This window comes from Rutidosis leptorrhynchoides, chromosome 3 (assembly GCF_046630445.1).
Source record: "Rutidosis leptorrhynchoides isolate AG116_Rl617_1_P2 chromosome 3, CSIRO_AGI_Rlap_v1, whole genome shotgun sequence".
NCBI classification, from domain to species: Eukaryota; Viridiplantae; Streptophyta; class Magnoliopsida; order Asterales; family Asteraceae; genus Rutidosis; species Rutidosis leptorrhynchoides.
The window spans coordinates 143,895,169-143,913,909 of NC_092335.1; the positions used below are offsets into that span (position 1 = coordinate 143,895,169).

The 18,741-nt window shown below is 36.4% G+C and overlaps 3 protein-coding genes across 3 annotated transcripts; all 3 read right to left on the minus strand.

Moving 5' to 3' along the window:
* Window positions 1-10,518: 10,518 nt before the first annotated feature.
* Window positions 10,519-13,677, minus strand: LOC139900450 (F-box protein At2g02240-like). Its single transcript, XM_071883221.1, has 4 exons — window positions 13,612-13,677; window positions 11,788-11,904; window positions 11,575-11,690; window positions 10,519-10,927 (listed from the first exon to the last, which is right to left on the minus strand). Exons 1-4 carry the CDS (start codon window positions 13,675-13,677, stop codon window positions 10,519-10,521), a joined length of 708 nt encoding a protein of 235 aa, XP_071739322.1.
* A 451-nt stretch (window positions 13,678-14,128) lies between these two features.
* Window positions 14,129-14,731, minus strand: LOC139900451 (uncharacterized). Its single transcript, XM_071883223.1, has one exon. It carries the CDS (start codon window positions 14,729-14,731, stop codon window positions 14,129-14,131), a length of 603 nt encoding a protein of 200 aa, XP_071739324.1.
* A 16-nt stretch (window positions 14,732-14,747) lies between these two features.
* LOC139900452 (uncharacterized) lies at window positions 14,748-18,358 on the minus strand. The gene is made up of 6 exons (XM_071883224.1): window positions 17,393-18,358; window positions 16,210-17,175; window positions 15,494-15,643; window positions 15,248-15,360; window positions 15,043-15,136; window positions 14,748-14,945 (listed from the first exon to the last, which is right to left on the minus strand). Exons 1-6 carry the CDS (start codon window positions 18,356-18,358, stop codon window positions 14,748-14,750), a joined length of 2,487 nt encoding a protein of 828 aa, XP_071739325.1.
* Between the last annotated feature and the right edge of the window lie 383 nt (window positions 18,359-18,741).

Here is an 18,741-nt window from a genome sequence, read left to right on the forward strand (position 1 = left end):
ATCTTTGAATAAACAGACGAGCCTTGTAGTTGATCAAATAAGTCGTCGATTCTCTGTAGTGGGTAGCGGTTCTTGATGGTAAGTTTGTTCAACTCTCGGTAGTCGATACACAACCTGAATGTACCATCTTTCTTCTTGACAAACAAAACAGGAGCTCCCCACGGTGATGTGCTTGGTCGAATGAAACCACGCTCTAAAAGTTCTTGTAATTGGTTTTGCAGTTCTTTCATCTCGCTGGGTGCGAGTCTGTAAGGAGCACGAGCTATTGGTGCAGCTCCTGGTACAAGATCTATTTGAAATTCAACGGATCGATGTGGGGGTAATCCCGGTAATTCTTTCGGAAATACATCGGGAAATTCTTTTGCAATGGGAACATCATTGATGCTCTTTTCTTCAGTTTGTACTTTCTCGACGTGTGCTAGAACAGCATAGCAACCTTTTCTTATTAGTTTTTGTGCCTTCAAATTACTAATAAGATGTAGCTTCGTGTTGCCCTTTTCTCCGTACACCATTAAGGGTTTTCCTTTTTCTCGTATAATGCGAATTGCATTTTTGTAACAAACGATCTCCGCTTTCACTTCTTTCAACCAGTCCATACCGATTATCACATCAAAACTCCCTAACTCTACTGGTATCAAATCAATCTTAAATGTTTCGCTAACCAGTTTAATTTCTCGATTCCGACATATATTATCTGCTGAAATTAATTTACCATTTGCTAATTCGAGTAAAAATTTACTATCCAAAGGCGTCAATGGACAACTTAATTTAGCACAAAAATCTCTACTCATATAGCTTCTATCCGCACCCGAATCAAATAAAACGTAAGCAGATTTATTGTCAATAAGAAACGTACCCGTAACAAGCTCCGGGTCTTCCTGTGCCTCTACCGCATTAATATTGAAAACTCTTCCACGGCCTTGTCCATTCGTGTTCTCCTGGTTCGGGCAATTTCTAATAATGTGGCCTGGTTTTCCACATTTATAACAAACTACATTGGCATAACTTGCTCCGACACTACTTGCTCCGCCATTACTCGTTCCGACACCATTTGTTCCTTTCGTTCTATTAACCCCTGGTCCGTAGACCTCACACTTCGCCGCGCTATGACCATTTCTTTTACACTTGTTGCAAAATTTGGTGCAGAACCCCGAGTGATTCTTTTCACACCTTTGGCATAGCTGCTTCTGATTGTTGTTGTTGTTGCGATTATTATTGTTGTTGGGATGATTGTTGTAGTTGCTGTTGTTGTTGTTGTTGTTGTTGTTGGGCCGTTTGTTGTAGTTGCGATTGATGTTGCGATTGTTGGGATAATTGTTGCGATTATTGTTGTAATTGCTGTTGTTGTTGTATTGGTGATTCTTATCACCGTTTTCCTCCCACTTTCTTTTGACTTGCTTCACATTGGCCTCTTCAGCAGTCTGTTCTTTAATTCTTTCTTCAATCTGGTTCACTAGTTTGTGAGCCATTCTACATGCCTGTTGTATGGAGGCGGGCTCGTGTGAACTTATATCTTCTTGGATTCTTTCCGGTAATCCTTTCACAAACGCGTCGATCTTCTCTTCCTCATCTTCGAATGCTCCCGGACACAATAGGCACAATTCTGTGAATCGTCTTTCGTACGTGGTAATATCAAATCCTTGGGTTTGTAACCCTCTAAGTTCTGTCTTGAGCTTATTGACCTCGGTTCTGGGACGGTACTTCTCGTTCATCAAGTGCTTGAATGCTGACCACGGTAGTGCGTACGCATCATCTTGTCCCACTTGCTCTAGATAGGTATTCCACCATGTTAACGCAGAACCTGTGAAGGTATGCGTAGCGTACTTCACTTTGTCCTCTTCAGTACACTTACTTATGGAAAACACCGATTCAACCTTCTCGGTCCACCGTTTCAATCCGATCGGTCCTTCGGTTCCATCAAATTTCAAAGGTTTGCAGGCAGTGAATTCTTTGTAGGTGCATCCTACACGATTTCCTGTACTGCTAGATCCAAGGTTATTGTTGGTATGTAGCGCAGCCTGTACTGCGGCTATGTTTGAAGCTAGAAAAGTACGGAATTCCTCTTCATTCATATTCACGGTGTGTCGAGTAGTCGGTGCCATTTCCTTCAAAATAGTTAAATGGAACAAGTTAATCATACAGAATATTAAGAGTAGTTAATAGTATTTCGTAGCATAATATGAATTCATTTATAAAAGCTTTTTCTTCATATTAGCGTTTTATAAGTTTAAATTCGGGTAGTACCTACCCGTTAAGTTCATACTTAGTAGCTAATATACAATTCAACTACTACAATTCTATATGAAAAACTGATTATAATAATATTTCGCGTTCAAACTTTTATACAATATTTTACAAACTTACAATACCGCTTATTTTACATAAAGCATGAAATATAGCACAAAATAACTTTGATACAAGATAGTTGTGAAGACAATTCTAGCTAGTACACAAGTCGTTCAGCAAAGGCAATAAAGACACGTAATTCATACGTCCAGAAACAAGTCATGCATTCTGGTTTTACTAGGACTACTTCCCATCCTTGGTCTTGTGCAACATAACCGTTATGGCCGTTGATAAGACAGCGTGTTGTAACATCATCAAAGGGATGAGGGTTACGTAATGTCCAACAGTCCCGTAATAATCTAAAAACCTCATTTCTTACCCCAATTACCGACTCCGTCACTTGTGAAAACGTTTTGTTTAATAGTTGTAGCCCGATGTTCTTGTTCTCACTTTGGTGAGAAGCGAACATTACTAATCCGTAAGCATAACATGCTTCTTTATGTTGCATGTTAGCCGCTTTTTCTAAATCACGAAGTCCAATATTCGGATATATTGAGTCAAAATAATTTCTTAACCCGTTGCGTAAAATAGCATTTGGGTTCCCCGCAATATATGCGTCAAAGTAAACACATCGTAACTTATGGGTTTCCCAATGTGATATCCCCCATCTTTCAAACGAAAGTCTCTTATAAACCAAGACATTCTTGGAACGTTCTTCGAATGTCTTACAAACTGATCTCGCCTTAAATAGTTGTGCCGAAGAATTCTGGCCGACTCTAGACAAGATTTCATCAATCATGTCTCCGGGTAGGTCTCTTAAAATATTGGGTTGTCTATCCATTTTGTGTTTTTAAACTGTAAAATAGACAAGAGTTAGATTCATAAAAAAAATACTTATTAATACAAGCAATTTTTACATATATCATAAAGCATAAGAACACTATATTCCATATATTACACCACACGAATACAACTATCTTATTCCGACTCGCTCGTTTCTTCTTCTTCGGTTTTGGTTCGTTTTGCCAAGTTTCTAGGGATATATGATGTTCCCCTAATACGAGCCGTCGTTGTCCACATTGGTTTAGAAAAACCTGGTGGTTTAGAGGTTCCCGGGTCATTGTTACAACTTAAGGACTTCGGGGGTTGACGATACATATAAAGTTCATCGGGGTTGGAATTAGATTTCTCTATTTTTATGCCCTTTCCCTTATTATTTTCTTTTGCCTTTTTAAATTCAGTTGGGGTAATTTCTATAACATCATCGGAATTCTCATCGGAATCCGATTCATCGGAGAATTGGTAATCCTCCCAATATTTTGCTTCCTTGGCGGAAACACCATTGACCATAATTAACTTTGGTCGGTTGGTTGAGGATTTTCTTTTACTTAACCGTTTTATTATTTCCCCCACCGGTTCTATTTCTTCATCCGGTTCCGATTCTTCTTCCGGTTCCGATTCTTCTTCCAGTTCCGACTCTTCTTCCGGTTCCTCTTCGGGAACTTGTGAATCAGTCCACAAATCATTCCAATTTACATTTGACTCTTCATTATTATTAGGTGAGTCAATGGGACTTGTTCTAGAGGTAGACATCTATCACATAATATCAAACACGTTAAGAGATTAATATATCACATAATATTCATATCTTAAAAATATATAGTTTCCAACAAAAATGTTAAGCAATCATTTTTAAAGAAAACACGGTCGAAGTCCAGACTCACTAATGCATCCTAACAAACTCGATAAGACACACTAATGCAAATTTTCTGGTTCTCTAAGACCAACGCTCGGATACCAACTGAAATGTCCCGTTCTTATTGATTAAAAACGTTCCATGTTAATTGATTTCGTTGCGAGGTTTTGACCTCTATATGAGACGTTTTTCAAAGACTGCATTCCTTTTTAAAACAAACCATAACCTTTATTTCATAAATAAAGGTTTAAAAAGCTTTATGTAGATTATCAAATAATGATAATCTAAAATATCCTGTTTACACACGACCATTACATAATGGTTTACAATACAAATATGTTACATCGAAATCAGTTTCTTGAATGCAGTTTTTACACAATATCATACAAACATGGACTCCAAATCTTGTCCTTATTTTAGTATGCAACAGCGGAAGCTCTTAATATTCACCTGAGAATAAACATGCTTTAAACGTCAACAAAAATGTTGGTGAGTTATAGGTTTAACCTATATATATCAAATCGTAACAATAGACCACAAGATTTCATATTTCAATACACATCCCATACATAGAGATAAAAATCATTCATATGGTGAACACCTGGTAACCGACAATAACAAGATGCATATATAAGAATATCCCCATCATTCCGGGACACCCTTCGGATATGATATAAATTTCGAAGTACTAAAGCATCCGGTACTTTGGATGGGGTTTGTTAGGCCCAATAGATCTATCTTTAGGATTCGCGTCAATTAGGGTGTCTGTTCCCTAATTCTTAGATTACCAGACTTAATAAAAAGGGGCATATTCGATTTCGATAATTCAACCATAGAATGTAGTTTCACGTACTTGTGTCTATTTTGTAAATCATTTATAAAACCTGCATGTATTCTCATCCCAAAAATATTAGATTTTAAAAGTGGGACTATAACTCACTTTCACAGATTTTTACTTCGTCGGGAAGTAATACTTGGCCACTGGTTGATTCACGAACCTATAACAATATATACATATATATCAAAGTATGTTCAAAATATATTTACAACACTTTTAATATATTTTGATGTTTTAAGTTTATTAAGTCAGCTGTCCTCGTTAGTAACCTACAACTAGTTGTCCACAGTTAGATGTACAGAAATAAATCGATAAATATTATCTTGAATCAATCCACGACCCAGTGTATACGTATCTCAGTATTGATCACAACTCAAACTATATATATTTTGGAATCAACCTCAACCCTGTATAGCTAACTCCAACATTCACATATAGAGTGTCTATGGTTGTTCCGAAATATATATAGATGTGTCGACATGATAGGTCGAAACATTGTATACGTGTCTATGGTATCTCAAGATTACATAATATATAATACAAGTTGATTAAGTTATGGTTGGAATAGATTTGTTACCAATTTTCACGTAGCTAAAATGAGAAAAATTATCCAATCTTGTTTTACCCATAACTTCTTCATTTTAAATCCGTTTTGAGTGAATCAAATTGCTATGGTTTCATATTGAACTCTATTTTATGAATCTAAACAAAAAAAGTATAGGTTTCTAGTCGGAAAAATAAGTTACAAGTCATTTTTGTAAAGGTAGTCATTTCAGTCGAAAGAACGACGTCTAGATGACCATTTTAGAAAACATACTTCCACTTTGAGTTTAACCATAATTTTTGGATATAGTTTCATGTTCATAATAAAAATCATTTTCTCAGAATAACAACTTTTAAATCAAAGTTTATCATAGTTTTTAATTAACTAACCCAAAACAGCCCGCGGTGTTACTACGACGGCGTAAATCCGGTTTTACGGTGTTTTTCGTGTTTCCAGGTTTTAAATCATTAAGTTAGCATATCATATAGATATAGAACATGTGTTTAGTTGATTTTAAAAGTCAAGTTAGAAGGATTAACTTTTGTTTGCGAACAAGTTTAGAATTAACTAAACTATGTTCTAGTGATTACAAGTTTAAACCTTCGAATAAGATAGCTTTATATGTATGAATCGAATGATGTTATGAACATCATTACCACCTTAAGTTCCTTGGATGAACCTACTGGAAAATAGAAAAATGGATCTAGCTTCAATGGATCCTTGGATGGCTCAAAGTTCTTGAAGCAAAATCATGACACGAAAACAAGTTCAAGTAAGATCATCACTTGAAATAAGATTGTTATAGTTATAGAAATTGAACCAAAGTTTGAATATGATTATTACCTTGTATTAGAATGATAACCTACTGTAAGAAACAAAGATTTCTTGAGGTTGGATGATCACCTTACAAGATTGGAAGTGAGCTAGCAAACTTGAAAGTATTCTTGATTTTATGAAACTAGAACTTTTGGAATTTATGAAGAACACTTAGAACTTGAAGATAGAACTTGAGAGAGTTCAATTAGATGAAGAAAATTGAAGAATGAAAGTGTTTGTAGGTGTTTTTGGTCGTTGGTGTATGGATTAGATATAAAGGATATGTAATTTTGTTTTCATGTAAATAAGTCATGAATGATTACTCATATTTTTGTAATCTTATGAGATATTTCATGCTAGTTGCCAAATGATGGTTCCCACATGTGTTAGGTGACTCACATGGGCTGCTAAGAGCTGATCATTGGAGTGTATATACCAATAGTACATACATCTAAAAGCTGTGTATTGTACGAGTACGAATACGGGTGCATACGAGTAGAATTGTTGATGAAACTGAACGAGAATGTAATTGTAAGCATTTTTGTTAAGTAGAAGTATTTTGATAAGTGTATTGAAGTCTTTCAAAAGTGTATAAATACATATTAAAACACTACATGTATATACATTTTAACTGAGTCGTTAAGTCATCGTTAGTCGTTACATGTAAGTGTTGTTTTGAAACCTTTAGGTTAACGATCTTGTTAAATGTTGTTAACCCAATGTTTATAATAACAAAAGAGATTTTAAATTATTATATTATCATGATATTATGATGTACTAATATCTCTTAATATGATATATATACATTAAATGTCGTTACAACGATAAACGTTACATATATGTCTCGTTTCAAAATCATTAAGTTAGTAGTCTTGTTTTTACATATGTAGTTCATTGTTAATATAATTAATGATATGTTTACTTATCATAATATCATGTTAACTATATATATAACCATATATATGTCATCATATAGTTTTTTACAAGTTTTAAGGTTCGTGAATCACCGGTCAACTTGGGTGGTCAATTGTCTATATGAAACCTATTTCAATTAATCAAGTCTTAACAAGTTTGATTGCTTAACATGTTGGAAACATTTAATCATGTAAACATCAATCTCAATTAATATATATAAACATGGAAAAGTTCGGGTCACTACAACTATAACCTCCACGTTTGATATATCCTTGCCCTCGTTCTCGGCCACGTACTTGACCACGACCTCGTTAACTCGTTTGATGAGTCTTTTCACTTTTCTCTTCCTTGAAAGAGAGTTTTGCTTGTAAAGCTTGCTCCAAAGGCTCTTTACTTTTCTTATTAAACCTCTCTTCATGGGCTTGTAGTGAACCCATGAGTTCATCGATAGTCATTGATTCTAGATCTTTAGATTCTTCAATGGCTATGACTATATAGTCGAATTTTGAATCTAATGATCTATGAATCTTCTCAATGACTCTTACATCACTTAGAGTTTCACCATTCCTCTTTAATTGATTGACAACCGCCAAGACTCTTGTAAAATAATCAGAAATTGATTCTGAGTCTTTCTTATTTAAGGATTCGAACTCACCTCGTAGTGTTTGTAGTCGAACCTTTTTCACCTTATCAACTCCCTTATAAGAATTCTCCAAGATCTCCCATGCTTTCTTTGCGGTGATTGCACTTGCAATTTTCTCAAAAAGCTCCATCATCTACACTTTGTTGGATGATGGAAAGAGCTTTTTGATCGTTCATCTTCATTAATTTTTTCTCCTTGCCGAGAGGACCTTTTTCTGCAGGTTCCTCATAGCCTTCCTCCACAATCTCCCATAAGTCTTGTCCACCTAGGAAGGTCTTCATTTGGATGCTCCATCGATCATAATTATCCTTTGTGAGGCGAGGAAACGTGATGACATTGTTGGCCATCATCTTGTCGAACCAAACTCTTGATACCAATTTGTTGGAAATAGGAGGTTATGTATATTATTTGTGGAAGAGAGGATTGATGATTTAGATGTTTGATTGATCTTGAAAGCTTTGTTTTGTTGCTTATTGTTTTGCTTTGCTTGATTACAAATGAGGGGTGAAGCCCTCTATTTATACTACTCAATGGAGTAGTCTAGAATACTTCACAATCTACTAGCATCTAGATATTTCTTAGTATTATGATACTTCTAGACCTAGATATTTTAAAAGATCATTCTACACACTTTCTACACACTTTGTCTACTTCATTTTACAAGAAGTTTCTACATAATGGATTATGATCTTGATCCAAAAGACTTGATACTTGCAAGCCCAAATCCAAAACACATAGCCCAAAATCAAGTTTATTTTCCAACATAAACTCCATTGTTAACATGCTTTCTCGAGTCTTTTTCTTTTTCTTTCTTATCCTTTATTCCATTGAGGGTATTCCTAAGATCTTCTTCTTTTTTCTGCTTATTTAGAACGGACCGTAGATCTTCATGATGATTTTTTGCAACATCCGTGAATCTGCGATCATCTCTAAATGAATTGCCATATTGCACATTAACACTTGGTTTGTGTATGGCAGGTTTTTGCTGAAACGGCTGGTTGGAATTAGGGTTAGGGTTATCAGCCCTAGCCCTAGCTTTGAAAATTCTAATAGGCTGGCCGTTGAAGGAGATGCATTCCAGATCCATTAGCAAGGCTGTTAGGGTTCTTAACATTACCGAACCTAAAGAATGCAAATCGTTCACCATTCTGTAGTTTCCTACCAGCCATGTATATGTCACGTAAGTCACCGAAACTTTTGAACTTTTTCCATAGATCTTCAACATTCCAACTATTTGGGAAATTGAAAAACATGAAAGAAGTCAATTGGATTCCAAAGAGTCTTGTTAATCTATCTTGTAGTCGATCGTTGTTCCCAAATCGCGTCTTGTTTGCTCCACTGTAGAATTTTCCCTCACATCTCTCGTTCTCTCTCCTCACACTCTCTCTCACACACCTCATTTTTTATTACTATTTGAGGTTGAATCTTGTTTACATGGAAATGATTTGGCGGTTCAATATAATCATGTTTCACCATTATAATATGATACTGGAGGGTCCCATGATTTTGTGGTTGGTGGTTAATTAAATAAGCATATTAATAAGATATAATACACATATCACATATGTTCAACGGTTACGTGTTATCAAACATGCATGATTACTTATTCATGCATATCGATACACAAAATTGGATTTGTGAATGTGTCAAATTGTGTATGGTAAAGTCATGGGTGATTATTCACTCCATGGTAATTAAATTGTTGGCATTCGTTGGCTATTAAAAGTCATGACCCATGGCAAAGTCACAATGGTTGACAATAAATGTTCATTACGGTTCCATGGATTAATTTCACGGGTTTATGGAATTTATATTTATATATACATTCACTCAAAGTAAATACAATTATGCATGAATACGTGATGTCAATAAAAAAAAGTTTATATTCTTTTGGATATTGACATGGAACCCCTCATGTGTTGTTATAAATTGTGATTGTTGGTATAACAATGGCTTGATTGGTAACAACTGTTACGCCATTTAACGGGCGGTAATAATCCGTTGAAAAAGTCACAAAATAATATTCATGATTATGAAGTGACTGTTTTGTTACTAATAACTAAATGACCATTGCCAAGGTTGCAACACTTGGTTTGCAATAGTCAAGTTGAAAAGTGACAAATTTATCAATACGATGATGAATTGGTATGAAGTCGTTAGTGAAGACGTTGAAGGCAATGACTATTCATTGTTAGGACTAGAAAATTTAATAAGGCTTTGGTTTGGATATTTGATTCAGATCGCCATACCCATATATGCCTTCCGACCCAAACTCGCCAAGCCCATAGTATAAAGTTACGAAATAATTTTGTAAATAGTGAGACGGGAAACCAGAATAGTACTGCTTTATGCGTACAAGATAATTATGTAGTAATACAGTAGTCAATATGAATGGACTCGTAATAAATTACCCCGACACAACTTTTCGATTAGGCATTAAGCGGTATTTTTTTTTTTTTTTTTTATACAGAAAATGCTATTACGCTAGTCCCAATCAGAGTCCATATACATTCATCTCTGAAGATTTTAAGCATATTATATCCGCTAGTATCAAGGACACATTGTGTAGATACATTCATGTCTAAAGAGTTAAATTAGCATATACATTAAGCTCTAGCTACAAAGTCTCCAGCTATAAACTAGTTTCACCAAATACTCATAATATTCTTTCAGATAGATCGATTTAGTACACAACCAATATACAGTATTTTTCAGGGCATTTGTATTAAACCAGTTTGTTCATCAAAACATAATACAGTTGAAACATGCCAATACTTATTCTACTTTGGCCGAAGCTCCAAGCCGCATACTATAAGCCCTGATATTGTTCCCTCATAAGCTATGAGTTGCAAGTTCATAGGAATTTTAACCTTTCCGTGCTTATACTTTGAGTTGAAGTTCCACACCATAACTTCCATCCATCCATCTTTCCTCTCTTTGGGAACCCAATTAGCATAATCATGTTGATTATATGGAGCCGGGGATCTAAAATATATAAATTTAGTCGCCGTGTTTTTCTGATTGAGTAGATCCCGTACTTTCACTGGACCATACAGCCCCCTGCATTTTTCTGAAAGCTTGAACACAAGGTAACATGCATATTCTGTAAACCGAGACAGCTTTTCAATTTCAATCTTGTACTTGATCCTAATAACTTGCTCTTGTAGAAGCTCCGTTACATCTTGAAATCTGTATGTTCAATATTTCATAATATTACATAATTTTTTAAGGACATTATAATTTCTTCTTAACAGATAAGATGGTGCATATAAGAGGTGAACTTTGTGTCGTACACTTGCAGCATTAAATATATATCAGACAAATTATGAGAATGAGATTAAAAGTATAAAATTTAGTTGCATCTGAGCAAGTTAGCTACATCTGAATGTACTGAAAATTGTTGAATATAAGGCCATCCACAGTGATCTAATTGGCAGCGCATAATTAATAATTAATAAAATTAAATGACCAGATAGCCTCTTATCAATTACCACCGAACTATTGGTTGGTAAAAAGAGTAAACTGGGTCCGTATCCTTGAAAAAATAGGTGCAGGTTCAAATCCTGGGGTAGTTTTCTCCAAGGTTGTGGGAGGCTAACGTATAAGGGAGAGTTTTCTAACGGGTGTGTGGGTGGCAAATAAGAGGATTCGATGCCAAAATTGCCGTTCTAAAAAAAAGATAGCCTCTTATCAATTGCATTTGCATTGTGGGAGGCTAACGTATAAGGGAGAGGTTCATACACTCCCAAAAATATTGGTTTTTTGCATTCTGTTCTTACATTTTATTTATGTGAACTCATACCAAAGATTTTAATTGGGTGAGGGGAAAAAAAAACCTTGGCTCATCTGAGGGTTCAAAATGGAAGGACTTCAATCCAGGAGGGTTGTACAAAAACTCCTTTGCAGAAAGCATAAGATGTTTCTTTACGTTCTCTCCGCTAAGCGATGATACCTGTTCGTCATATAATTAGATAATTTAAAACAATTAAGGCCACAAGGAATACTTTGGATCTTCAAAAGATAAGACTGGTTAACAGTAAGAGAAGGACCTTTTCTGTATCAGAAGTATCCTCAGATTTCTTGTCAGTTGACAATAGCTGCCCCTGATCAATGTTCAAGTTTGATTTTAGAACTTGTTTGACCCCCTTTAATTTCTCACTTTCTTTCTAATTCACCAATAAACAAACATAAAATGCATATTGTAGAGTTGTACTCTGTAATTAATATAGAAGGTGAAAATGGTGCTAGTGCATTGACTCCATTGAGCACCATTTTGAAATACAACAACAACAATAACAATACCCAATTCCACTAGAGTGGAGTATGGGAGAGGTTAGATGTAGACAGTCCTTTCCTCTACCCTAAAGTAAAAGAGAAGTCATTCCTCCACCCACGGATACCTATCGGTCACCAGGTAGAGGAAGTCGTCCCTCCCTATTCTGTAGAGCAGAGAGGCTGCTTCCTAGGGACCTCCGACCATAAAGAACCATGAATTCCGATATGTGCAGTAAAAGTATACAAGTAAAGTAGATAAAAAAGAAACTTTACCATGAATAAAGTATATATCAATACGATATGTATAGGTAAATAAAGCATGTAACAAAATAATGTAATATAACATATAATTAAAATATGCGCGTGTCAAATATGCAAGTATAACCAGTCATGTAAGTACAATAAGTATACGAAAATATGTTGCTAAGAAGCATGTAGGTATACTATGCAGTATAAAATAGATGGTATACAATGTAAACATAGACAAATAAGCATACAATGATAGCATAAAAGCATGTGATATGTAAGTATGTATAAATTAATTGCTATATAATGTAATACAAACATGTAACCATATAGTGCAATAAATCCTATGAAAATGCTACAATAAGTATAGATATATAATATAACCATAAAACAGGTACAGCCAATACGATAAGGCACACAAGCAAGTAGGCAGGAAATATAATATAAATATATAAAAAAAAATAAACAAAATGTAGAGCCTAGTCATCTATTCTAATTCTACTCCTCCACAAATTCCTATCAGAAGTCATGTCCTCAGTCAATAAGAGCTCCTTCATGTCAAGCTTCAATCTATCCTCCAACCTACGTCTGGGTCTACCCCTTCTCCTTACGCCCCCAACAACAAGGGTCTCGACTCTCCTAACCGGGGCTAAAAGTGGGCGCCTCAAAACATGTCCAAACCATCTTAGTCGTCCTTCCCTCAGCTTGTTGGTTATGTTCCCAACTTTCAAGTTCTCCCTAAAAACTCCATTTGGTATCAAATCTAGCATTGTCTTACCACACGTCCACCTAAGCATCCTCATTTCTGCTACCTCCATCCTTCTCTCCTGGGCTTTCGTCATTGGCCAACACTCCGATCCGTACAACATGGCCAGTCTGATTGCCACCTTGAAGAATTTCCCTTTCAATTTAAGGGGTACCTTCTTGTCGCACAACACCCCTTTCGCTGCCCTCCACTTCAACCATCCTACTCGTATACGATGTGTCACGTCCTCATCTATCCTTCCCGATTTGTGAAGCATCGAGCCTAAATATCTAAAGGACTCTTGTGGAGGTAAAATTTGGTCCCCAATTCGGACGTCCACAATATCCTCTTGTTCCTCTTCGCTCGTCCTGAAATCGCATCTAAGGTACTCCGACTTAAGTCTGCTAATCCGTAGGCCATTTGATTCTAGGGCGCTCCTCCATTGCTCTATCCTTCTGTTAAGCTCATCCTGGGAATCCGAAACTAATACAATATCATCCGCGAATATTAGGCACCATGGGATGTTATCTTGTATCCTTTGAGTCAGTTCGTCTAGAATCAAAGCGAAAAGATATGGGCTAAGGGCCGATCCCTGATGTAAACCTACCTCTACTGGGAAAAACTCAGTGTTTCCTACCGTCATACGTACACGAGTCTTCGCCCCCTCATACATATCTCTAATAGTCCTTATATATCTACTTGGGACACCCCTAACATTAAGGGTCTTCCAAATCAGCTCACGCGGGACACAGTCATAAGCCTTTTCCAAGTCTACGAATGCCATGTGTAGGTTCTTTTGTTTTTCCCTATACTTCTCCATAAGGCTTCTAACGATGTGGATCGCTTCTATCGACGAACGTCCTGGCATGAAACCGAACTGGTTCTCTGAAACCTTTGTCTCACGTCGGAGCCTCGTCTCAATCACTCTCTCCCAAAGCTTCATTGTATGACTAAGTAACTTTATGCCTCTATAATTACTACATATTTGCGCATCTCCCTTATTCTTGTAAATGGGAATAACCTCACTAAGTCTCCATTCCATAGGCATCTTTGCGCTTCTAAACGTCATGTTGAAAAGGTTTGTCAGCCATCTAACCCCTTCATCTCCTAGGCACCTCCATGCCTCAATCGGAATTTGGTCTGGTTCCTACTGCTTTGTTTCTCCCCATCTTTCGTAGAGACGATCTAACTTCCTCCTGGTTAATCCTCGTACAGAAACAGTTGTTTTGATACTCACGAACCTCATGGAGTTCCCCATTCCGCTCGGGTCTTTCCCTACAGAAGAGGGATGCAAAATACTCCACCCATCTATTCCTAATAAGGTCTTCTTTCACTATAGTTTGACCCGCTTCATTCTTGATAAATTTGACGTTAACCAAGTCCCTGCTTCTTCGCTCCCTAGCTTTAGCTATCCTATATATGTCATTAGCTCCCTCTTTAGAGTTTAGTTTCCTATATAAATCTTCATATGCTTTGTCTTTAGCAATAGCTACGGCCTTCTTTGCTTCTCTTTTAGCTTCTTTATATCTTTCTTCTATCCTAGTTCTCTCTGCAGGTGTCCCTTCTCCAAAAGTAGTGAGCTCCCTAAACCTCGTCTGTTTTAACGCGACTTTCGTTTGGACATCGTCATTAAGCCACCACGATTCTCTACTACTCTTATGGGCTCTCGATGTCCCTATTGCCACCCCTAAAGTCTCTTTTGCCACATCTCTGATAGCGGACACCATTTTGAAATAAACAAACTTATAATGGAAACCAAATAACTAGTATTCTCAGGCGTACCTTGTCGATTGCTTTAAACTCGACGCCTTGAACATAAATGGATCGGCTACTACAATAGCATCGTGAGAAGCTCTCTAGTGACACCTCAAAAACGGTATCTTGTTTTTTCTTTATGAACTGAAACAATTCAATCGTCATCCACCCACTCTCATCATCTATCTGTGTTGCAAAATATGCACGTAATGTTTTATCCCCCATTTTGTACTTGAGGTTCACATACGTCAGTTTTCTAGATATTATTATTGGATCGCAGAACTTGAAGACCAAACGAACCCCATAAAACATCAGTGTTTATTTTGATTTGGATCTTCAAATTTGTTATATCCATCATCTTCACCACTCTAGGAAACCTGCATGATGTTACAAACTTTTAATCCCTACCAGCATACACACTTCAAAACGAGAGAAAAAGAAGAAGATATATTGCAGATGTATATCAAGGCTAAGAGGGACAGAGGAACCTTGTAATTGACTTCTGAATAGATTTGCACTTATGTGATCTATGGTCTCCATATGAAAACGTTGTTGGTGATATGAATGTATTAACTTGTCCAGTACTGCTTAGTGAAAGCCACTGTTACACATAACCACATAACTTAACAAAATATAGTTGTAAGTTTATTATGATATTTTGGAGTATAACGTTGTACAGCAATGTATCATATAGCCCATGATAAATACACAAAATAAAGTGAAGATGGAATTACCACTTTCTCCTTTTGAATGAAGATTCCCTCGGATAGCAAATTGTAAAGTTCCTTTTTCCGCATTGAAGTGTAGATCTCAGGGGAATCTAACATAGCAATGATTTCTCTATAGTTTCTAGGCAGTTGGGGTTCCCAAATTTCATCCTCCTCCTATTATACATGAATTCAACAAAATTACTTGTACAGGTCGAAACTTAGCCCGACAACATGTCTAACATAAAGCCCATATGAGATTCCTCTCTAATACCAGGCGTTGATAAAGGGAGTAGCTTATATGATTAAATTATTATTATTTTCATAAACCATCCCAAGGTAGCCCAGTGGTTGGGATCCCTGACATCCTTGCAAAGTGGTCCTAGGTTCGAATCTTGGGGTGGCCAGGGAAGGGTTGGAAACAGCCAAGGAGTATTCCTGATGGGCTGCGTACAATAGAGTATGAGGTCGGATTACTCGGCATTCCCGGGTAACCTGAACACGGAAAACCTTACAACTTTCGTATATCAATGTGACATGGATTTGCACCCAGCATTACTCAACATATTACTGAAATGTTCTTCTTTCTATTTCTTTTAAAATTAACTAGCAGTTCACATATAAATACATCAACTAAATGCTTGATATTTGATCCGGATTAACTAAGATCTCCTACAAGTTATATCTTGATTTTTACTATTATGTCTAGGCATAAATGCACTAAATGAATGATAAACACTTACCTGAAATTCTAATGCTTCCTTAAGTTGTTTTACAACCTCAGCCGCTTCTGGTCGCTCATCACCATCATCACACAAACATCGATATGCAATATTTGCAAATGTAGTGAGTGACTTTGGCACAATTTGTTTCTTTAAACCCTTAAACACCATCTCATCAAGTTTTCCTTGTACATAGTGTCTTTTAGCAAAAGGGACTAATGATTCACTGTGATCCACATAACCATCAACCCACGCTAGTCTCCCACATAATATCTCGAATAAAATCACACCTAATGAATATATGACAGATTTTTCTGTTAACGAACCCCGTTTGACGTACTCCGGGTCAAGGTAGCCGTAAGCATCATTGCTGACATGTTCCGTGTCAAACTCTAATGAATCTAATAAGGACATATCCAAAAGTGAAATTTTTGCCCTCCAATTGTTTTTTGGATTTACTTTGGAGCCAGCCTTCCAATCGACATTTAATAGAATGCTACTGCTTTTAATGTCCCTGAGTGCCACCCTCTTTAGTGTTACATCACGCTTGTGAAAGAATTCTAATCCGGTAGCAACGGCTATGCATATTTCAAGCCGTTTCATCCAGTTAAGACTAGCATCACTCAAATACATATTAAGACTACTATCAGGCACATCTTGGTAAACGATAATTGTTTGATTCATTTTGTTACAGTAGCCTTCAAGACCAGTGATATTCTCATGCTTAAGCTTGAGAAGAATATCAAGTTCCGTCCTAAATTGACGATCTCCTTCACCAGACTTGCTATTCCAACGCTTTGCAACAATGGCTTTACGTATATTAGCATTAGCATCATCTTTAACATCAACATCAGCCTTAGCATGTGGAAGTTTTCCTTTGTATGCCTTCCAGTCTCTTCCCTCTCCAACACAATTTTCTTGACTGAAGTTTTGTGTTGCAAAATTGATGTCTTCAAGTGAAATTTCGAGGTTATTCATGAGGTTTTCCTGTGAATCATGAGACTTCCAGTCAAGTACCAAATTTAGAGGTTATTCATGAAATTTTGTTAAGGTAACATGTGTGATTGAATTTTGCCTCAATCTAAATTAAAACAAAGGTTAAATTCACGCGAATCAAATTATATTACTTTATGACTTAATCTAAACGAGTTTCCTTTAGCAGGAAGGTGAATAAACAAGATATAAGTTGAAAATATTTACTTACTTGGAAGTCCACTACTTTCTCGAGTTCCTTGATGACAGTTTCCATTCTCGGGCGCTTGGCTCGATCTTTTCTCATACACTCATATGCAATCTTCAGAAATGCATATAAAGAATCTTTATTGGGTCCTTTAGTCGTCGAAAACACGTCAGTTTCTTCTTCTTCTTCTGATAGAATGGGATCCATTATTTCCATCATGGTACCTTTAATGAAGCATCGGCATGCAATGGGTGCAAGCCCTTTGTCATTTTCAACTATGTAATAAGAATCATATGCCAACCTCCCACAAAAAATCTCAAATAGAACCACTCCAAAAGCGTAAATGTCCGATTCTATCTCCAGCTTACCTGTCCTTTCATATTCAGGATCCCGGTACACTTTTGTATCAATGCCATTATTGGTAAGAGGATTAACTCCAAAGTAGGCAATCTTTGCCACCAACTCCAACTCCGCTTCCAACTTCGTCTCCAACTTATTGACCAACAGAATGTTCGCACTTCTTATGTCACCATGAATTATCCCTTTTTCATTGTCCATCTTGGTGTGAAGATGATTGAGTCCACGTGCAATCTCAAGGCAAATTTGTAGACGTACCTTCCATGTCAATTTATTCCTGGTAACATGATTGCTTCTCAAATAGTCATTTAGGCTTCCATTAGAACCATGCTCGTATACAAGGATCATTTCGGGACCCTTGTCACAAAAGCCAAGAAGAGAGGCTATGTTGGGATTTTTATAACGAGTACGAAGTACAATTTCTACAAGGAAATCTTGTTTTTCTTGCCCATCTTTTCTAGCGGAAATCAGTTTTATTGCTACAGTTTTACTTTCAAATTGATCAAGTTCTGCTTTGTACACCTTGTGATATGCGTCTAACCAAACACGATACTTCTCTGCAAAATTCTCAGTGGCTCGAACTATATCACCGTGTCGAAACCGTGAGAGTATTGTGGTTTCTCCGTGCAACATTGTGTTATAACTTCCAAATCAAATTCCAATATAGTATTGTGCTACAGTTTTTGACACTCATAAGTGTCACAAAGTTTTTGACACTTAAAAGCGTCACAAAGTTTTTGACACTTAAAAGCGTCAAAAAGAAAAACTCATTAACACTTAAAAGTGTCAAAAAGTTAATAATTTTTGACACCATATTTTTTGACACTTATAATTTTTGACACCATATTTTTCCACGCTTCCAACTTTGTGACATTTATAGATGTTAAAAACATGCGAATTTATTCATATATTTTAGCGTCAAAAATAATGGAAGCGTCAAAAAGTGAACATTTATTTGTAGTGATATAAATAGTCTGCAGCGGATAACGTTTATACCAAACAATGAACGATTTCAT

Bases quoted from the DNA above. Each gene is read 5' to 3' on its own strand.
- LOC139900452 (XM_071883224.1), bottom strand. From the start codon at position 18,358: ATGTTGCACGGAGAAACCACAATACTCTCACGGTTTCGACACGGTGAT. The intron at 17,176-17,392 runs GTAAGTAAATAT...CATGATTCACAG, and splicing joins AGAAAGTAGTGGACTTCCAA to GAAAACCTCATGAATAACCT. The intron at 14,946-15,042 runs GTTCTGCGATCC...TTTGCAACACAG, and splicing joins GGGGTTCGTTTGGTCTTCAA to ATAGATGATGAGAGTGGGTG.
- LOC139900450 (XM_071883221.1), bottom strand. From the start codon at position 13,677: ATGTATGAGGGGGCGAAGACTCGTGTACGTATGACGGTAGGAAACACT. The intron at 11,905-13,611 runs GTAGGTTTACAT...TTGGTGAATTAG, and splicing joins CTGAGTTTTTCCCAGTAGAG to AAAGAAAGTGAGAAATTAAA. The intron at 10,928-11,574 runs GTTTTTTTTTCC...TTGAACATACAG, and splicing joins GAACCCTCAGATGAGCCAAG to ATTTCAAGATGTAACGGAGC.
- LOC139900451 (XM_071883223.1), bottom strand. From the start codon at position 14,731: ATGGTGTCCGCTATCAGAGATGTGGCAAAAGAGACTTTAGGGGTGGCA.